Source organism: Staurois parvus, unplaced genomic scaffold, assembly GCF_062004578.1.
Source record: "Staurois parvus isolate SC_StPar_1 unplaced genomic scaffold, SC_StPar_1.0 ptg001054l, whole genome shotgun sequence".
Lineage (NCBI taxonomy): Eukaryota > Metazoa > Chordata > Amphibia > Anura > Ranidae > Staurois > Staurois parvus.
Genome location: NW_028318850.1, coordinates 324,732 through 344,896, shown reverse-complemented (window position 1 = coordinate 344,896; position 20,165 = coordinate 324,732). Strand labels below are relative to the sequence as shown.

Genomic DNA, 20,165 nt, shown 5'->3' with positions numbered 1-20,165 from the left:
ACTGTATAGAGAAATGTTGACATTTAGGAAAATAAAGAACCTTGTGACTACCCAAAGGGGTCCCTGCAGCCCTCCCCTTTTAGTTCTGCTACTGGATTTAGACACAAATTTTCAGAGGCAGAACACCAAGAAAGACTGTGTCAGACAGTCTTTTGCTTTTTGACAGCAGCGGCTTTTACAGGTTCTGTAATTACACCCGCCATTGGGGGGGGGGGGGGTAGCACAGCATCATGCCAGAACAGGGCATACCAAACACGCACTCTAAACTTCTATGAAGTCTTTTTGAAGCTCTCTGTCTGGTGTCTGAGCAGTGTTTATAAACATTGTGTCAGATAATGCACTTTTTGACAGCAGCAGCTTCTACGGCTGTGTTTACACGTCAACTACAGGCTGTCATTTTGACAGTCTGCAAATGCTGGCCAGTGCGAAGCGGGAGCAACAGGAGATAACCAGAAGGATAGGGTGCACTAAGCACACCCTGTACACTTTGGTGAAGTTTTTTGAGCGCACCCAGTGTCCATAACTGGTTAACCAGTTGCCCCCCCGACCACAGTACATTTACTGCGGCACAGACAGGCTGGATCACGTACATGTATGTCATGTTCATTTGTCACTATAGTGACTATAGATGAAATTATGTAAAAAAACAAAAATTGTAAAAAAAAAGTAAACAAAATGTTAAAAGAAAAAATGTTTAAAAAATTAAGTAAACAATTTAAAAAAAATATATATTTTTTGCATGTTACCAGTCAGTATCCTCTAGTCTAATGATGACAGTGTACTGCACTGGTGACAGTATGAAAGAAAATGTTTAAAAAAGTCCTCTCAATTTTTCTTAATTTTCCAAAAAATTGTGACCAACAAATTACAACTTCAAAAAACTCACAATGCCTCTTACTAAATACCTCAAACTGTTTACTTAAAAAAACAAAGGGGGGCCATTTGTGGGGGATTTGTAGTGTCCTGGCATTTTTGGGCCTCAAGAAATGAAATCACCTGTCAGTACATCAGGATTGATCAATTTCCAAATACTGTATATATACCATAGTTTGTAGATGCTATGTTCACACAAACCAATTAGCAAACCCTTTTTGGGATTTTTTTTTTCTTAACAAAGACATGTAGCAGAGTACATTTTGGCCTAAGTTTATAAAGAAATTTGATTTTATTGGATATGTTTTATAAGAGAAAGTATACATTTTATTTTCAAACTTTTCTGCCTTTTTTCGTTTATGTAGCAAAAAAAACCCCACTGGTGATCAAATACCACCAAAAGAAAGCTCTATTTGTGTGAGAAAAAAATTCTGGCATGGGCCGGACAAGAGCTGCACTGTTGTAGGTGGGCGTTTCTAAACGCCCCAGCATCTGCCGCTTGTGCATGCTCTTTGGTATCCCTGTACTGGGCCTCTGTGGGCGGTCCCAATTACATGTGATCGCTGATTGGCCAATCAGCAATCACATAAACAGTATTAAACAAGATGTCACTACCTGGACATCACGGTTTACTACTTGTGAGCTCTATGAACAAACAAAGAGATCACATGGTACAAGGCCATTCAGAGCAGCCTTGTACCATGTGACCATGTGATAAGCTGTGACCAATCACAGTTCTCACAGTATTTCTCAATGGCTGCAGGAATGCAGCCAGAGAGAAGGAGAAACAATTGCTTTTACATCCTTTATGGCTATAAAAGCAATCACAGTGTAAAAAGGAAACAAATCCCAATAACCCCCCACAAGTAGTACAGTGTCACTATGGTGACACTGCACTGCTAAGGTGATGGTATGTGAAAAAAATACATACATTAAAAAAAAATAAAAAAAATTGTAAAAAACATTTTTTGGGAAAAATTATATTTTTATTCTATTAACAGATTCGAGTTATTTTTTAGCAAAAAAAAAAAAAAGGTAGCAGAATACATTGTGTCCTAGATTTATGAAGAAAGATTATTTATTTGCAAAATTTTATAAGAAAAACATGTTTTTTTCAAAATTTCCGGTATTTTTTAATTTATATAGCAAAAAAGAAAAAACCCAGTAGTGAATAAATACGACCAAAAGAAAACTATCTGTCTCGAAAAAATGCTAAGCATTTCATTTGGGTACAGTGTTGCATGGCCGTACAATTGTCATTCAAATTGTGACAGCCTGGAACTCTGAAAAATGGCCTGGGCAGGAAGGGGGTGAAAGTGTCCGGACTTGAAGTGGCTAACAGAGCCTATTGGCTTCAACTGAATAATAATAAAAAAGTGGAAATAAATCGAACTCATACAAAGACCCTGGCATTTTTATTTGACCATTATATTAAATTAGGATCATTTACCCTCAACTTTAACAGTAAAACTCTGGGCATCTTCACGCTCCAAGGATCTGTGACTGACGATGCAGAAATATTTGTCTCCATCTTCATGTAGGCTCGATGGTTTCACAGTCATCAGGCTGGTTACATTAAATGTCCCATCATCGGCCGGTGTCGGCACGCTGGTACAAGTCTCTCTATCCAAGGCCATCCTCTCCGAGGAGCCATGGCGCTTCTCCCATCGAATTTTCACAGATTCTGGATAGAACTTCTGTACGTAACATGTAACAGTTTGCTCATTGCCAAGTGCAATCATGACATTGTAAGAAGACAAGATGACCATTGGCCTCGCTGGGAAAATCAAAAACCCGGAATTAGCCATACTCATTGCACACATGCATCATATGTAGTGTAATGTACACAAGTAAAATCATATTGATGCCCAGAACTGGACTCCATACCGTCCAAATTATTAGTTTATAAAATTAGTAATTTCCTTGAAGAATGGACCCCTTTTCCTCTCCCTCCTAGCTGTGGATCTTGGCTCCTATCTTGGTAAGGATGGCTCCTTTCCTCATCTATTGCACACAGTTGGAGGCACCCATGCACAATGTGACGTCAGACGCAACCAGAAGTACCACGGTGGCCATTTTGGAATTGGTTGCAATAGGCTGTTTATACCTCATATTCATGTAAGCGCGATTTTTTATCATTCAATTGATCTTTCAAATACTGCTGCACTATGGGAGTGTGTGTTTATTTTCCATGATCACTGAGAGTATATGAAGAATCGGGGAGGAGATAATGAACTTCTGAGCACGTCGATTATAGATTATGGAAAAGCAATTTACAAGACATGCAGGGTAAGGTGTATGCCTGAAGCGGAAGGGATCGAGCACGTTTGATTTGCTTTCGTACACTGGTGGTGGATGGAGCATGGTCACAAGTATATTTGGATGTCATTCACAGTAAAGAGAGTGAAATGCACATTTTCACCCTAAGAGGGTAGGAGTATTTAGGGGGATAAGTGGTGGACACTATTTGTACAATATTTCTCAGTGTGCACAGGTATATTTGCAGCATGTTTTATATAAGAATTACTACACTATATTAGTTTTTTTGTTTTGCTTTGGAGATTGGGATCAGCTGATCGGAAGAGCAAAGGAGAGAGTGATATCTTATGGTATACAAAGCATTCTGGCTGAGGAGATTCTGGTGAGAAGATAGGAGGATCGGTGAATGAAGTTGTGCACGGTTGCTTACAGTACAACCCATGCACAAAGCCTCCGGCTTTACTAAGCATTTGCACACTTATATTTCTACATCTGCCTGGGACAGTAGTCTGGCTCCACCAAATGACCCTAGATTATATGAATACTGCTGCCAGATTCAATGACCCGTCTCTCCACTGGCTTCAATTTTTCCAACGAATAAAATTCAAAATGCTAACAACAACATAAAAAGCCATTTACAACTCTGCCCCGAGCTACATCACCAATCTTTTCTCATTACATTACCCAAACTGTCCTCTCCGGTCCTCCCCAGACCTCCTGCTCTCTAGCTCCCTTGTCTACTCCTCCCATGCTTACCACCAGGATTTTTCCAGAGCCTCTCCCATTCTCTAGAACTCTCTACCCCAATCCATTTCAACTAGCTTCTACTATGTCCACCTTTTACACCATTCCTCTTCCTATGTACACTCATCTCTTAAAAAAGCCTATCCAACCTCTACCCAACGACTTAACTTCTACTTATTCCATCAGCTCACCCTTCTCAGTTATTACGAGTGTTGGGCATGATGTTTGAGTCATAAGCTCGTTGCGAACATCGGCCGTTCGTGAATTCGGCAAACACAGGAACATTGTGGGCATTCGGCGAGCTTTTCACCCACCCTGACAGTGCATTGTGATTGGCCAAAGCAATGCACCTGTCACAGTATTTAAGAACTGTCATCCCGACACAGCTGTCAGATAGCCAGCGTCGAGAGTGGAACATTTTTTTCTTCTTTTTCGGGTAGCGGCGGACATCGTGATTGACGTTGGATCTACTTCGGGGGACATTTTTTTTATTTTTGTTTTTAATAAACGACTTGTCAGATTGTCTACAGTCATTTTTTACACCTCACTTTTTTTGTGAATAGGTAGCAATATCATGTACGCCATCCTTATTCACATGGGGGGCGAGATCTGGGGGCCCCCTTGTTAAAGGGGGCTTCCAGATTTCAATAACCCCCCCATCTGTAGACTTCCACAACCACTGGCCATGGGGTAGAGGCCCTTGTCCCCACCAACATGGGGACAAGGTGCTCTGGGGGGGGGGGGAGCCACCCCTGCCCAAAAGCACCTCCCCCCCTTGTCGAGGGCATGTGGCCTGGTATAGTTCGGAGGTTCGCGGGAAGGGGGGTGCTCGCTTGTCCCCTCCCTTTCCTGAGCTGCTGGGCTGCATACTTGGATAAGGATCTGGTATATATTTTGGGGGGGAGGGCCCACGCAATTTTTAAACAAATGGGGGGTTGCCTTCAAAATCTATACCAGACTGAAAGGGCTTGATGTGGATGGGGGGGACCCCACGCTGTTTTTTAAAAAAAATGTTTATAGCCGGGCAATGCCGACAATGCATTCAGCTGTCAGCGGGAAAACCCATGAATGAATGTCTCACTACTAAAATATTTACTACCACTTAATAATATAACCGGATTTTAGTAACTGAGCGGTATCTTACCACATACTTGGATGCTTAGTGAATTGTCCCTTCTGTTCGACGTTCGCGGTGAAACTTTTGTAAGGTTCGAATGTTCGACCGCAAACCTAATGGGGGTATTCGGCCAATCACTAGGTATTACCCTTTTTATCACTTGCCCCTCCCTATTAAATTGTAAGCTTTGACTAAATCCTCTTGTATTAAATTATATTGCAACTATATTGTCTCCCATTATATTGTAAAGTGATATGTACACCATTGGCACTATATAATGTAAGTCCTGAATAATAATAATTATAGGCACTCCAGCTCCTGGAGCTGGAATTAAAGTGATACTAAAGGCTTATATATTTTTTAAAATAATAGACATGTTATACTTACCGCTCTGTCCCCCCTTTTCTCGATCCCCTGACAGCACTCCTGACTCCTCCCTCCAGTTGGGTGCCCCCAGAGCAAACAGCTTGCTATGGGGGCACCCAAGCCACAGGTCTGTGTGTCCACTCACACACGGAGCTGTGGTTTGGCTCCACCCTCTTTCGCTCCTCATTGGCTTACTGGCTGTGATTGACAGCAATAGGAGCCAATGGCTCCCACTGTTGTCTCAGCCAATGAGGAGGGAGTGTCCTTGGGAAGCTGAGGCTCCTGTGGACATCGCTGGTTGGCGATGGGGCTCAGGTAAGTATTGGAGGGTCTGGGATGGCTTCTGCACACTGAAGGTTTTTTTTTCCTTTCATGCATAGAATGCATAAAGGTAAAAAAACTTCAGCTTTTAGAACCAGTTTAAGTTTTAAATTCACATTTTTAGCCCCAAGCTACAGCATCAATCTCATCTCATTATATTACCCAAACCATCGCCTTCATTCCTCCCAAGACCACTGCTCTCTAGCTCCCTTATCTCCTCATCTCATGCTCACCTCCAGGACTTCTCTAGAGCCTCTCCCATCCTCCACAACTTCCTACCCCAATCTGTTTGGCTATCTCCTACTCTGACCACCTTTAGGCAATCCTTGAAAACTCATCTCTTCAGAGAAGCCTATCCCACCTCCACCTAAAAACTGAAGTTTTAATTTCCCATCTACTCATCCTTCTCAGTTATAACCTTTTGTATCACTTAAGTCGGCCATACTTAGGTCGAATTCCAAAAAAATTTTCTTTTGAAAAGCTTTTCTAAGCATTTTAGTTTGAATTTCGCACTATTAGTGAGCCACAGCAATGGCCGACTTTCGAGCAACCATCAAATTTGAGCGATTGGGCATGTTGGACATTTTTTGAAAGACAAATTAACTTCTAATCAATGATGGAAGAATCATGCGAGAAATACAACTGAAAAAGAAATGAGCACAAGCTGTGACCTTGAGAGAAAAATAAATTCTTGGCCACAAAGATTCTTTTCTGTAGCAACATGAGGCGAAATCAAGGGCTTGGTTGGTCAAATTTCGAAATCAATGGTGGCGCCATCAAATTACAAAATGCATGAAATTTCTGATTTTCTAAAGAAAATTTGATCGGAATTCGACCCATTTATGGCCTGCATTACCCTTCTATATTAGATTGCAAGCTCTCACTAGCAAGGCCCTCTTAACCCTCTTGAATTTTATTGTATTGTAACTGTACTGTCTCCCTTTATAAAGTAAAGTGTTAAGCAAACTGTTGGCACTCTATAAATCCTGTATAATAACAATAATTATTATTAATTATTATTCCAGGAGCTGGAATTAAAGTAATACTAAAAGTCATAAATATTTTTTTAAAATAACAAACATGTCTTACCTGCTGTAATGGTTTTGCACAGAGCAGCCTGGATGCTCCTCTTCTCGGGCCCCAGCTCCTGGCCCCTCCCTCCTGTTGGGTGCCCCCATAGCAAGCAGCTTGCTATGGAGGGACTCACTGCGTCTCGGCCCCGCCCCCTCTCTCATCTCGATGGCTAACTGGCTGTGACTGGCAGCCGTGGGAGCCAATGATTCCCGCTGCTATCTCAGTCATTGAGGAGAGGGATTCCCGGGATAGTCGAGACTCCAGTGCACATCGCTGGATCGAGAGGGGGCTTAGGTGAGTATTACAGGGGGGCTAGGGGGGATGATGCACAAGAAGGTTTTTTACCTTCATACATAAAATTCATGAAGGTAAAAAACTTTGAGCCTTTACAACCACTTTAGGTTTTTCGTTTTTATTTTTAGTAATAAATACAGTGGGGATCGAAAGTTTGGGCACCCCAGCTAAAAATTTGTATTAATGTGCATAAAGAAGCCAAGGAAAGATGGAAAAATCTCCAAAAGGCATAAAGAAATCCACGGGGGATTACATCAAGAGGCGTAAACTGAAGGTTTTGCCATGGCCTTCACAATCTCCTGACCTCAACATAATTGAAAATCTATGGATAGACCTTAAAAGAGCAGTGCGTGACAGACAGCCCAGAAATCTCAAAGAACTGGAAGACTTTTGTAAGGAAGAATGGGCAAAGATACCTCAAACAAGAATTGAAAGACTCTTGGCTGGCTACAAAAAGCGTTTACAAGCTGTGATACTTGCCAAAGGGGGCAGTACAAGATATTAACTCTGCAGGGTGCCCAAACTTTTGCAGACGCCATTTTTTGGTTTTCTGTTATTTTGAAAGTGTAAATGATGGAAATAAAATCTAACTTTTGTTGACATATTATAAGAATGTCTAATCTGTAATTTGATGCCTTTTGGAGATTTTTCCATCTTTCCTTGGCTTCTTTATGCACATTAATAATAATTTTTAGCTGGGGTGCCCAAACTTTCGATCCCCACTGTATATATTATTTTTAAGGTATTAATCTCATCAAAATATTATTCAGTATTCTCACTTACCTGACACCTCCACTTGGCGAGTTGCTATGAGCTTGTTCCCTGCAACAAACACATTACAGATGTACTCCCCTTCATCGCTTTTCTGGACATTGTACAGGGTGAGACTGGCGTTGCCCCTTTTAAATCCTTTCCCTTCAACACTAGACTCCGGTCTATATTTTGTATGGCGGCCATTTGTAAGCAGATATACTCTTTGTTCACTTTGTTCACTTCCATTCAATAACCTCATATCCCAGCGCACAGAATCCGTAGACTGATCCAGATCCAGATCCCTTTGTCGTTGATCTTTGTCAATTAGCACACAAGGAATTGTCACATTCTGTCCCAGTAGTGCATAAACAGGTGACGGACTATCGATGATCTTTAATGCTGAAAGGTAAAACAGACAAATGTTAACATACTAAAGCAAGCTATTGACAAGAAGGTGCCATTCAGAATTTATAAAGCAATGAAAAAAGCCAAATGGCCTTCCTTTTCTGTGATGCCCTTAAAATATAAATGTATCTCCTAAAGCTGGGGTCTCCAAACTAGCTGATGTTATGCCCTCTGGGGTATTACTACCATTTTTGCAGTTATCCCTGAAATTCCATCTCCCTCGGGGGGATACTCTTTCGGTACTTCAAACTGAGACATGCGGCCAGAGCTCATTTCCAGCGATGTCCTATCCTCCAGAAGGACCTCATTGAGGAGCTGCTGACTCAGGGCGATTTAAAAAAAAAATTGTCTGTCCTATATGGAATATTGCTTGGTATTAATTCCCCTAAGATCAAGAAGTTATGGGACACATGGAAGGAGGATATCCGTTCCTTGGACGAGGAGGACTGGGTGGAGGCTTTGGAACAGAGTCCCAAGCTGGTTATTTCCTCCAGGGATAAATGTATACAGGTCAAGCTTTTACATAGGGTTTATTACACCCCATTGAGGCTTTCTCAGATATACTCGGAGTGGGATCCTATTTGCCTTCATTGCCGGCTACATCCGGGAACCTTTTTACACATGATCTGGACATGCCCTAGAATTGTTCCCTTTTGGTCTAATGTTTTTGATTTGATCAATGTATGGTTGCAGCTGTCCCTGCCCTTTTCGCCTGCCTTGGCATTGCTGGGGCTTCATGATGATGTACAATGGTCCCACCACTTGAAATTGTTGATATCTTCTCCTGTATTATGCCAAAAAAAGAGATTCTATTAAATTGGAACTCAGGGGACCTTCCTGTGACATCGTCCTGGGAATCAGCCATAGATACGCCCTTCCAATGTCCAAGCTCACCTATGTTAATAGAAACTGTCCCTGGAAATACGATAAGGTATGGCTCCCCTGGACATCTCGCTAAGGGTCTACAATGGGAACATTTGGCCAACTGCCCTTTGGTGTGATCTTTAAGTGTGGGTTGATGGTAGCATCTCCTTCTTTTCTCCCTCTCCCTCCCCACTTCTTCCTCCCCTCTTCCTTTTCACTATGCGGTACTATTAGGCTATTGCTTTGTAACTACTGCATGGTTTGGGTTTTTTCTCTTCCCTCTTGTTTTATATCGGATGTTGTGCAACTTACTGCTATTGTACTTTCGTATTATACTATGTCTACTGTGAGGAATTAGCCCAGTAGCAGGTTGTTCTTGACTCCCTGGATGAGTTAGAGCACAGTGAAAGAGGCACAGCACGACAGCAGGATCTTGGTGAAGAAAGTGGTGCTTTATTTACAAGGCTGGGGATCACAACGTGCATACCGTGTTTCCCCGAACATAAGACACTGTCTTATATTTTTTTTGGCTCAAAAAAACACACTAGGTCTTATTTTCGGAGTATATATTCATTGACTTAAACCCAAAAACCCACAGTTATAGTGAAAAGATCAAAACCCAAAAAGATTACCCAAAAAATAAAAAATATCAAATATATATAAAAGAACAAAAATAAATAAAGTCCCAATATGCAAAGTGTCCAAGTAATGTGTCCAAACAAAGATCAATTTCTTGATAGGAAGACGCTTCCTACTCCACTGAAGAAGATGCAAATCAATCACAGGTGCTCTTCAAATACCTCAAAAAACAAAATCTCAACATAGTATATTACCTTTTAAATCCCAGAACTAAAGTGCCACACGTGTATCATGCAAAAAAAAAAAAAAAAAAAAAAAAAACACTCCAGTGTCACAGCACTCATGTGAGAGGGAAAAAAAAAAAAAAAATTTAAATTTTAAATATCACTGCAAACTATATATAAAGTGCATAATTACCCTAAAACAAACAAATTCCAGTTTGTAATCAACCACATATGTACAGAGTGTCCTTAGATTGGTATCCTCTTGTTCCTCAGGACCTCACAAACAGACCAGGAATCAGTATGTAAATTATAATCATATATAAAATTTATTGTAGCCACTTACAAATAAAAACGATAAAATCAGCAAGACAGCATCCAACTCCTCATGCCCAGTATGCGATCCCCTTTCCGTGTGTAGAGGGTCTCCCGATCACCAGGTAATTCCCCCTTGCTACTCCTATCCAGCACTATCACTTTGTAGCTCTGGGGGGCACCTGAAGTGCACCGTTACTCTCCAGACCTCCAACACACAGGGATTCCAGAATCCAAAATGGCTGCCGCAGCACTTCCGGGAATGTCACGTGCCCTGGACGCGTTTCGTCTCTTCTGGACTTTGTATTTTTTGGGTAATCTATTTGGGTTTTGATCTTTTCACTATAACTGTGGGTTTTTGGGTTTAAGTCAATGAATATATATTTTATTAGTACTTCAGGGGAAGGATATTGATATGACTTTAAGGGATTGTTGAGGATTTTATATATATATATGTGTGCTGATTTATACTTATTCTTATTTTCGGAGTAGGTCTTATTTTTTAAATGTCCAGGTGTGGACAGGGGGTGCAGAGGTGAGCTGCAGGCAGTTGTGGATGAGGGTTACTATGGAGAGAGCCGGCTGATGACAGTTGTGAGCTGCAGTAAGGTGTTGCAGAGGTGAATTGACAGGTGAGTTTCAGACAGGGTGCAGATATGAGCCACAGACAGGGTGCAGGGGTGAGTTGCAGAGGTGAGCTGTGGCCGGGGGATTCAGAGCTGAGCTGTGGCCGGGGGTGCAGAGCTGAGCTGTGGCCGGGGGGTGCAGAGCTGAGCTGTGGCCGGGGGGTGCAGAGCTGAGCTGTGGCCGGGGGGTGCAGAGCTGAGCTGTGGCCGGGGGTGCAGAGCTGAGCTGTGGTCGGGGGGGTGCAGAGCTGAGCTGTGGCCGGGGGGTGCAGAGCTGAGCTGTGAGCGGGGGTGCAAAGGTGGGTTGCAACTCAGCTCACCTCTGCACCCCCTCAGCCGCAGCTCACCTATGCACCCTGTCTGCAACTCACCTGACTCAACTTACCTCTGCAACACCTGACTGCAGCTCACCTTTGCACATCCCCCCTCCTCCACTGCCCTCATATGGTTAGCTAGCTTTGCAAAACACAGCTGTCAGCAGCTGGCCCCTCTCTATAGTAACTCCTGTTTCGGGTCCTATCTTCCCACAGAGTGCACCAAGCAAACTTACTCACCGCTCCACCTCTTCCCCACGGGCCGGTGATCACCCCTGGGGCATCGGCTTCCATGCATTAGGCTGCAGGAGGAGATGCCCTGCCCCTAAACACACTGCATACTGCACCTGCAGATATCTGTTCCTTCCCTGTCCCACAGTGAGTACAGAGGAAGGGAGGTTCTATGGGAGCGGATGGTGCTGTCACTTCAGCTGCACTTCTGTGTTTATAAGAGACAGTAGATATGGGTGTGCGCAGGGCCAGTGCCGGAGAAGGCAGAATGGCGTTTCGTCATGTTCCAGCTGAAAAAAAAGCCCTGCTCACAACTAGGTCTTATTTTTGGGGTAGGTCTTATACTTTAGCAATTCCCAAAAATATTATTATAGTTCCACTTCCAAAATTAATACAATATCAATCCCCTTATAGCATAATCTCCACGTTCACCCCTGAAGATGCAAATGATAATGATGATAAATATGCCAAAAATAAATATATCAATAAATAAATAAATCCCACAAAGCAAAAATAAAAAGGTGAAAAATAAAGTCCAAAATTCAAATTCAAATATAATAAACCACACAAATGTCCCTCCTGTGAAATATAAGTGATTCAAATTAATTGAGCCTCCCAATTGCTTCCACAACAAGTGTTACCTCAAAAGGAAAAGAAATAATACATAGTGCATTATCCTTTATAAAATAATCTTATCAACAGTATGTGAATTCACTCTAGTGTGTATCACACAAGTGACCCTTATTCAGTGAAAAATAAGTGAAACAAAACGTGTATGTGAATCACTCTTCAGTGCCAAAAGTCAAACAAAACAGTGTGCACTTCTAATTCAAGTAAGGAGTGAATACCCTTACCAATAATCAATAACTATCTTGCCTTATTGCCATCCAGATACACAGCAATGAAAACATAGCCCTCCTGGAGAGATCCACATGGATTACTGTTCTGTCCCCACATGAAGGCGAATGAAGGTATAACTGATAATGGCTGTGTAACTTCCTACCTACGTATCCAAGCAGTGGAGCAGACCGGACCGGCAGATGCTCAGGTTAGGCGGATCCAAACGTATACACGGGAATGAAATCAGCGTGGGTTTATTTCGTCCAAATACAACGACAAACAGTGATACAATACTGTAATGTAGTAGAGGTATTCATGCTGTACTGTTATATCTTTCCTGAGGATAACTGCTGGTCAAAAACTGATGCCTTCACAAGCCCTGGGTATTGAATGTCCTGTCACACAGCTATATAGCACATAAAATGGCTGCAGGAAGTGACCAGAACCAAGGCTTGCCTAAAACCACACCCAGCAGAGAAAAAACGTTACTAGCAATAACAGTGGCATACAGCATGCAAATTATGGCCAGCAGATGGCAGCAACAGATCAAGACATAGAAACAAACGTGGTGAAATAAGAATTGGTGATACAATGCACAGTTAAATAACAAATATGAGGAGAACAGCACACTCCCCGTCTGAAATTCCATAAGGGATTTCACTATGACGAATGTCCATAAAATATAAAACAACCTGTAACAAAGAACATGTTAGAATGCAATAAACATAACAATATAGTAGACTCCGAGTTGGAATAGAGAAGAACCACAAAGTTCAAGTTCAGTAGAGTTCACCCAGCAGGAATGTTCTCGATGGGTAGTATCAAAATGAGTTCGTTAATTGGCCTTGCGAACATTTTAAGCTCACCCTTTCTGAAGATCTTCAACTCCACTTTACGGACCGTGCCATCCTTGCTAGGAAGAACCTTTGTAATTAGTCCCATAGGCCAGTCAATCCGTACGGTATGTTGCTCCTTCATCAACACGAGGTCACCTTCTTTTAGGTTTGGTTTGTGGTGTTGCCACTTTCTTCTTCCTTGAAGAATATTGAGATACTCCTTTCGCCACCTGTTCCAGAAGTAATCAGCTAGGTATTGTACACGTTTCCAGTGTTTTTGGTAGATATTCGCATGAGTAAATTCTCCACTAGGCATTAGTGTAATCTCAGTTTTTTGGGTAAGTAGGATAGCTGGAGTCAGTACGGCTGGTGTTTCAGGATCCATAGATACTGGCACGAGGGGTCTAGAATTGATGATGGCTGAAACTTCAGCGAGAAGGGTGACTAGAGTCTCATGTGTAAGTCTTGAAGAGTTTACATCCATCAACATAGAATTCAAGATGTTGTGTGAGATCCCGATCATTCTCTCCCAGGAGCCCCCCATATGGGAGCTATGAGGAGGATTGAAAATCCAGGTGCAACCCTTTTCCGCCAAGTGATCTTGAATGGATTTGGTGTCTATGTTCAGTTCTCTACAGGCTCCAATGAAGTTGCTTCCACGGTCAGACCTCAACTGTTTCACTGGTCCTCTGATTGCAAAGAACCGTCTTAAGGCATTAATAAGGCTGGATGTGTCCATGGATTCTATGACCTCTAAGTGAACGGCTCGCACACTCATGCAAGTAAATAGTACAGCCCAACGCTTACTGTTTGCGTGACCGCCACGGGTCCTGCGTGCGGACACCATCCATGGCCCGAAGATGTCTAGGCCAACGTAGGTGAAAGGCGGCTCTGTACATAGTCTGTCCGCAGGCAAATCTGCCATTTGTTGGTGTAGTTGTTTTCCTCTAGCTTTGCGACAGTGAACACAGTCATGCAATACTTGGGCCACACGTCTTTTCATACCTACAGTCATGGCCGAAATTGTTGGCACCCTTGATATTTCTCCAGGAAATCATGTATTTCTCACGAAACGTATTGCATTAACACATGTTTTGCTATACACATGTTTATTCCCTTTGTGTGTATTGGGACAAAACAAAAAAAGGGAGGAAAGAAAGCAAATTCGACATAATGTCACACAAACCTCCAAAAATGGGCTGGACAAAAGTATTGGCACCCTTTCACAACTGCGGATAAATAAGAATGTTACAAGCATGTGATGCTCCTGTAAACTCACCTGGGGCAAGTAACAGGTGTGGGCAATATAGAAATCACACCTGAAAGCAGATAAAAAGGAGAGACGTTCACTTAACCTTTGCATTGTGTGTCTGTCTGTGCCACACTAAGCATGGACAACAGAAAGAGGAGACGAGAACTGTCTGAGGACCTGAGAACCAAAATTGTGGCAAAATATCAACAATCTCAAGGTTACAAGTCCATCTCCAGAGAACTAGATTTGCCTTTGTCCACAGTGCGCAACATTATCAAGAAGTTTGCAACCCATGGCACTGTAGCTAATCTCCCTGGTCGTGGACGGATGAGGAAAATTGATGAAAGATTGCAACGCAGAATAGTCCGGATGGTGGATAAGCAGCCCCAAACATGTTCCAAAGACATTCAAGCTGTCCTGCAGGCTCAGGGAGCATCAGTGTCAGCGCGAACTATCCGTCGACATTTAAATGAAATGAAACGCTATGGCAGGAGACCCAGGAGGACCCCACTGCTGACACAGAGACATAAAAAAGCAAGACTACAGTTTGCCAAAATGTACTTGAGTAAGCCAAAAGCCTTCTGGGAAAACGTCTTGTGGACAGATGAGACCAAGATAGAGCTTTTCGGTAAAGCACATCATTCTACTGTTTACCGAAAACGGAATGAGGCCTACAAAGAACAAAACACAGTACCTACGGTAAAATATGGTGGAGGTTCAATGATGTTTTGGGGTTGTTTTGCTGCCTCTGGCACTGGGTGCCTTGACTGTGTGCAAGGCATCATGAAATCTGAGGATTACCAAAGGATTTTGGGTCGCACTGTAGGGCCCAGTGTCAGAAAGCTGGGTTTGCGTCCAAGATCCTGGGTCTTCCAGCAGGACAATGACCCCAAACATACGTCAAAAAGCACTCAGAAATGGATGGCAAAGAAGCGCTGGAGAGTTCTGAAGTGGCCAGCAATGAGCCCAGATCTAAATCCCATTGAACACCTGTGGAGAGATCTTAAAATTGCTGTTGGGAAAAGGTGTCCTTCCAATAAGAGAGACTTGGAGCTGTTTGCAAAGGAAGAGTGGTCCAAAATTCCGGGTGAGAGGTGTCAGAAGCTTATTGATGGTTATAGGAAGCGACTGATTTCAGTTATGTTTTCCAAAGGGTGTGCAACCAAATATTAAGTTAAGGGTGCCAATACTTTTGTCCAGCCCATTTTTGGGGTTTTGTGTGACATTATGTCATATTTGCTTTTCTGCCTCTGTTTTATATTTGTTCCAATACATACAAAGGGAATAAACATGTGTATAGCAAAACATGTGTTAATGCAATACCTTTTTTGTGTGAAATACTTGATTTTCAGGAAAAATATCAAGGGTGCCAACAATTTCGGCCATGACTGTATAATCCAAAGGCCAGCAGACCGTAACTTGCCCTCAGTGATTTGCCTGCCCTGAAGTTCAGTCTTTTTGTGGTAGTGTCGGATCAGCAAGACGGTGATATGGTGTTTGCTGGGAATGATGAGAGGATTTTGTTCTGCAACTCTTAGGTGGGCTTGATTCAAACGACCACCAACTCTGAGCAAGCCAAAACTGTCAATAACTGGATTTAAGTTGGCAAGAGGGCTTTTTATTGGAATCTGCTGTTTGTTGTACAAGCACTTCCATTCTACATTGAATTCCCCTTGTTGGACGTGACGTATTATGAGGGACTCACTATGAGAGATGTTCTCCGCAGAGAAGGGTTTATGGCAGACGTGCCAACCGTGACAATCCTTATCTTCGTGAGTATTGTGATAACATTTCGCAATGTGCACTAACCTTGCGATAGTCCTGACGAGTCTCATCCAACTGGAGAAACGTTCAAAGCGCTGGCTACCGAGGCTGGAGGTTTGCTTTGTTCCAGTGACCAATACACTGACTTCAGCGCGGATTTCTGGATCATTATCCGGTTCCTGGATGCTGAAAACTTCCTGTACACATTCGTCCGCCTGTCTTAGCAGAAACTCCGGACCTGTAAGCCAAGTAGAGTTAGTAAAGGAACCTACAGACATAGGTCTAGTGGCATGATCTGCTGGATTAAGTTCGGATGGTACATAGTACCATTGTTCAGGTTTGGAGGACCTCCTGATTCTCTCTATGCGGTTACTGACGTAAACATAAAATCGTCTCATCTGATTGTGGATGTAACCTAAAACGACCTTACTGTCTGTGTAATACTGAACTTCATCTATGTTGACACCTAGTTCTTCTTGTATGAAGTCTGCAATCTCCACTGCTAACACAGTCCCACAGAGTTCAAGTCTGGGAATAGTATGATCAGGCTTGGGGGCTAACTTAGCCTTACCAAAGACGAATCCAACGTGATTTTGCTTGTTGGGTTCTGTGACCTTCAGATAGGCGACCGCTGCTATGGCCTCTGTGGAGGCGTCCGAGAACGCGTGGAGTTCCTTCTTTACGCTAGAAGTAAGTGAGGTTTTAATATAGCATCTTGGGATGTGGATCTCATCCAAAGCACACAAAGATTGCTTCCAGGCTTCCCATTTTTACTCTTTATCGGAGGGAAGTGGGGTATCCCAATCCTTGATGGTTTCAGAAAGCTGTCTTAGTAGGGATTTACCTTGTATGGCGATGGGCGCTACAAATCCCAGCGGATCAAAATAGGCTGTTTACCACTGATAGGACACCACGTTTTGTAAATGGCTTGTCTGCACAACTTATTTGAAAACCGAAGTAGTCAGCCGAGAGATCCCATCTGAGGCCCAAGCTCCTCTGCACAGGTGGACTGTCCAGTCCCAGGTTAATGTCTTTGAATCCAGGTGCATGATCACCTCGCTCGAAGGCTCTCATTACGGTTAGGCTGTTTGAAGCAATTTTGTCTAGTCTAAGTTTAGCTTGGTACAACATATTTTGAGTCCTTTTGAGCAGATCGATAGCCGCTTCTTCAGTTGGTAGCGATTTGAGCCCGTCATCTACGTAGAAGTCTTTTTCCACAAAGTCTTTGGCATCTGTACCATACTCAGATTCCCCCTCTATTGCAGTTCTCCGAAGCCCGTAAGTCGCTACGGCTGGTGAAGGGCTGTTTCCAAACACATGTACCCTCATACGATACTCCATCATCTCTGCGTTGGTGTCATTGTCCTTGTACCACAGAAACCTGAGGAAATTCCGGTGGTACTCTCGGACTACAAAACAATGGAACATCTGTTCAATGTCAGCAGTGATGGCGACAAGCTCTTTCCTGAATCTCATCAGCACTCCGACTAGGTTATTAGTCAGATTAGGACCTGTGAGAAGAATATCGTTAAGAGATACACCTTGATGTTTGGCGCTTGAATCAAAGACAACCCTAATTTGATTAGGTTTTCGTGGATGATATACTCCGAATGAAGGCAAGTACCAGCACTCGTCGTCCTTCCTTAAGGATGGAGCTGGTTCTGCATGGTTGTTACGGAATATTTTATCCATAAAGGCAACAATGTGTTCTCTCATTTCAGGCTTGCTGTTCATGGTATGCTGAAGAGAGTTAAATCTAGACAGAGCTTGTTCCCGGTTGTTCGGGAGTCTTACCCTGTTAGCTCGAAAGGGTAATGGAGAAACCCAGTGATTGGTTTCGTCTTTAAAGAACTCACTGTCCATTATCTCGACAAATTCTCTGTCCTCTACTGACAAGGCTACTTTATCGTCGTCCTTGGTTGTATGAAAGACTGATCTCCCCAAGTTGTCTGCAAAGAGGGGAGTAATGACGTCAGGTAGTTGTACGAGGCCTGGAGACTTCTCTTTCACCTCATAGTGATGAGGACACGGCTTAATGCAAGTTGTGCGTCCATCTGCACGCACGTACGTTTTGAAGGAGTCGATTTTTGGTTGAATTAAGCATATGTTTCCTATGATTACCCATCCCAAGTCCAGTCTCTGGGCATATGGCGCATAGTCAGGACCATTACACTGTTGACGCACCTTGTGTACCCTTAGATTGCCGAGCAGGAGTAGAATCTCGGCGTTGATGTCCATAGGTGGGATAACGTTGGCTAGGTGCCTTAGGTGAGGTTGGTGAAATGCAGCTTCTGGGGTAGGAATCTCATCCCTATGGTTGGGTATTTGATCACATTCGATCAGCGTCGGTAAGGGTATTTCCGTATCCCCACTGACAGGAGAAGCGATGAATCCTTGTGCCCTTCTGCCGCTAGTCTCTATGCGGCCCGAGCAGGTGTTTAAGGTATAGGGTTCAGATGGTCCCTTTATTCCAAAGGCTTCAAAGAATTTAGGACCTGCTAGGGACCGGTTGCTTTGGTCATCAATGATGGCATACATTTTTACTGCCTTTTCTGGTAGTCCCTCTGGGTAGACCTTGATCAGGCATATTCGGGCATAACATTTCTCGCACTGGCCCTCCCCACATACATCCAAGCATGAGCAGGAAACAGCAGTCGCTGCGTTAGCGTAATTTTGCGGCTCCCTGCCATGACTTGGAGCAGGACTGGTGGTGACGGCAGTGGGTGAATCTCTGGAGAGTGGGATTGGGTGCATAGCTGAGGCATGTCTTTCACTATGACACTCCTCACATTCGATGACAGATTTACAGTCCTTAGCCATGTGCTCCAATGAAGCGCAGCATCTGAAACATACCCCGAGCTCGGTGAGGATTTTCTTGCGCTCCTGTATGGTTTTGGATCTAAACCCTCTACATTTGTTCAGAGAGTGTGGTTTTTTATGAATGGGACATTCACGATTGAAGGTCTTATCTCCTGATGAGGTGGTGTACTGTTTACCCGTGGGTACTGCAGGAGATGGTAGGTTAGTCTTTCTAACACTCACACTGCTCTTGAAGTCTCTGTGTTTATGCATGATGCTTTCATACCTTGATGATGATGTTGCTGAAGCTGTAGTGTTGAACTCCAGGAAGTTGAGGCTGGGGTCATTCCTCATCTGGGACTGTTCATCGATAAACCTAAAGAAGTGAATAAATGGGGGAAAGGTGACGTCATGCTCTCTTTTGTACCTTGAGACTGATGCCTCCCACTTTTCTTGCAGACTGTATGGTAGCTTCACGACAATTGGGTTCACTCCATGAGCTGTATCCAGGTAGCACAGCCCGGACAGACGAGGGTCACCCTTGGCAAGCTCCAGTTCCATGAGCAGATCACTTAAATCCTGAAGCTTCTGGACATCCTTGAGATTGATCCTTGGAACGTTCTGCAGTCTCTTGAATAGGGCCTTCTCTATTGCTTCTGCACTGCCGAAGGTACGTTCGAGTCTCTGCCAGGCGGCAGCGAGACCTGCTTCTGCTTGTCCCACGTAGACAGTTCTGAGGCTCTTGACACGATTTGTGGAGCCTGGGCCCAGCCATTTGATCAAGAGGTCAAACTCCTGCTCTGCGGTTAGGTTGAGGTTAGCGATGGCGGCCTTGAAGGTTGCCTTCCAAGCTCTGTAGCTCTCTGCACGGTCATCAAATTTTGAGAGACTGGTGTTGATTAGCTCTCTGCTCACCATAAACCTGGAAAACTCAGACATATCTGATTTCTCACTGCTTGTTGCCATGATGACTTGTGATGCCCCTGGGGCGTATGGGCTGCCTGGCGTAAAGGGGTGAGATGCTTCCGGGTAGAATGATGTAGCTGCAGGGTTAAGCTTTCGTTTAGCCTCTGTGGATTGTGATGACTGCTGCTTGAGCTGTGGAGGTAGGCCAGAAAACGCCTGATAGCGATCTTTCTGTAACAACCGTCCTTGAGAGGGCACATCCGGGTAACGGTTATTAGGTTGCTCGGGTGCTGTGGGTGGCACTGGTACCGCAGGTAGAGCTGACTTAGAGGTTTCAGTGTTGTTGGCTTGGACGGTACTGCAAACTGGGGGAGGCGCAGATACCTGATTCAGTACATAGTCACTGGTGCGA

General features: G+C 43.5%; 1 protein-coding gene across 1 annotated transcript in view; it reads right to left on the bottom strand.

Moving 5' to 3' along the window:
• Positions 1 to 20,165, bottom strand: part of LOC149440757 (uncharacterized) — a 57,070-nt gene that overhangs the window by 29,047 nt on the left and 7,858 nt on the right. Inside the window, exons 2-3 of the mRNA XM_089658166.1 lie at positions 7,832 to 8,200; positions 2,324 to 2,650 (exon numbers count right to left, since the gene is read on the bottom strand). Coding sequence (XP_089514292.1) covers positions 2,324 to 2,650; positions 7,832 to 8,200 — 696 coding nt within the window. The remainder of the gene's footprint in view (positions 1 to 2,323; positions 2,651 to 7,831; positions 8,201 to 20,165) is intronic.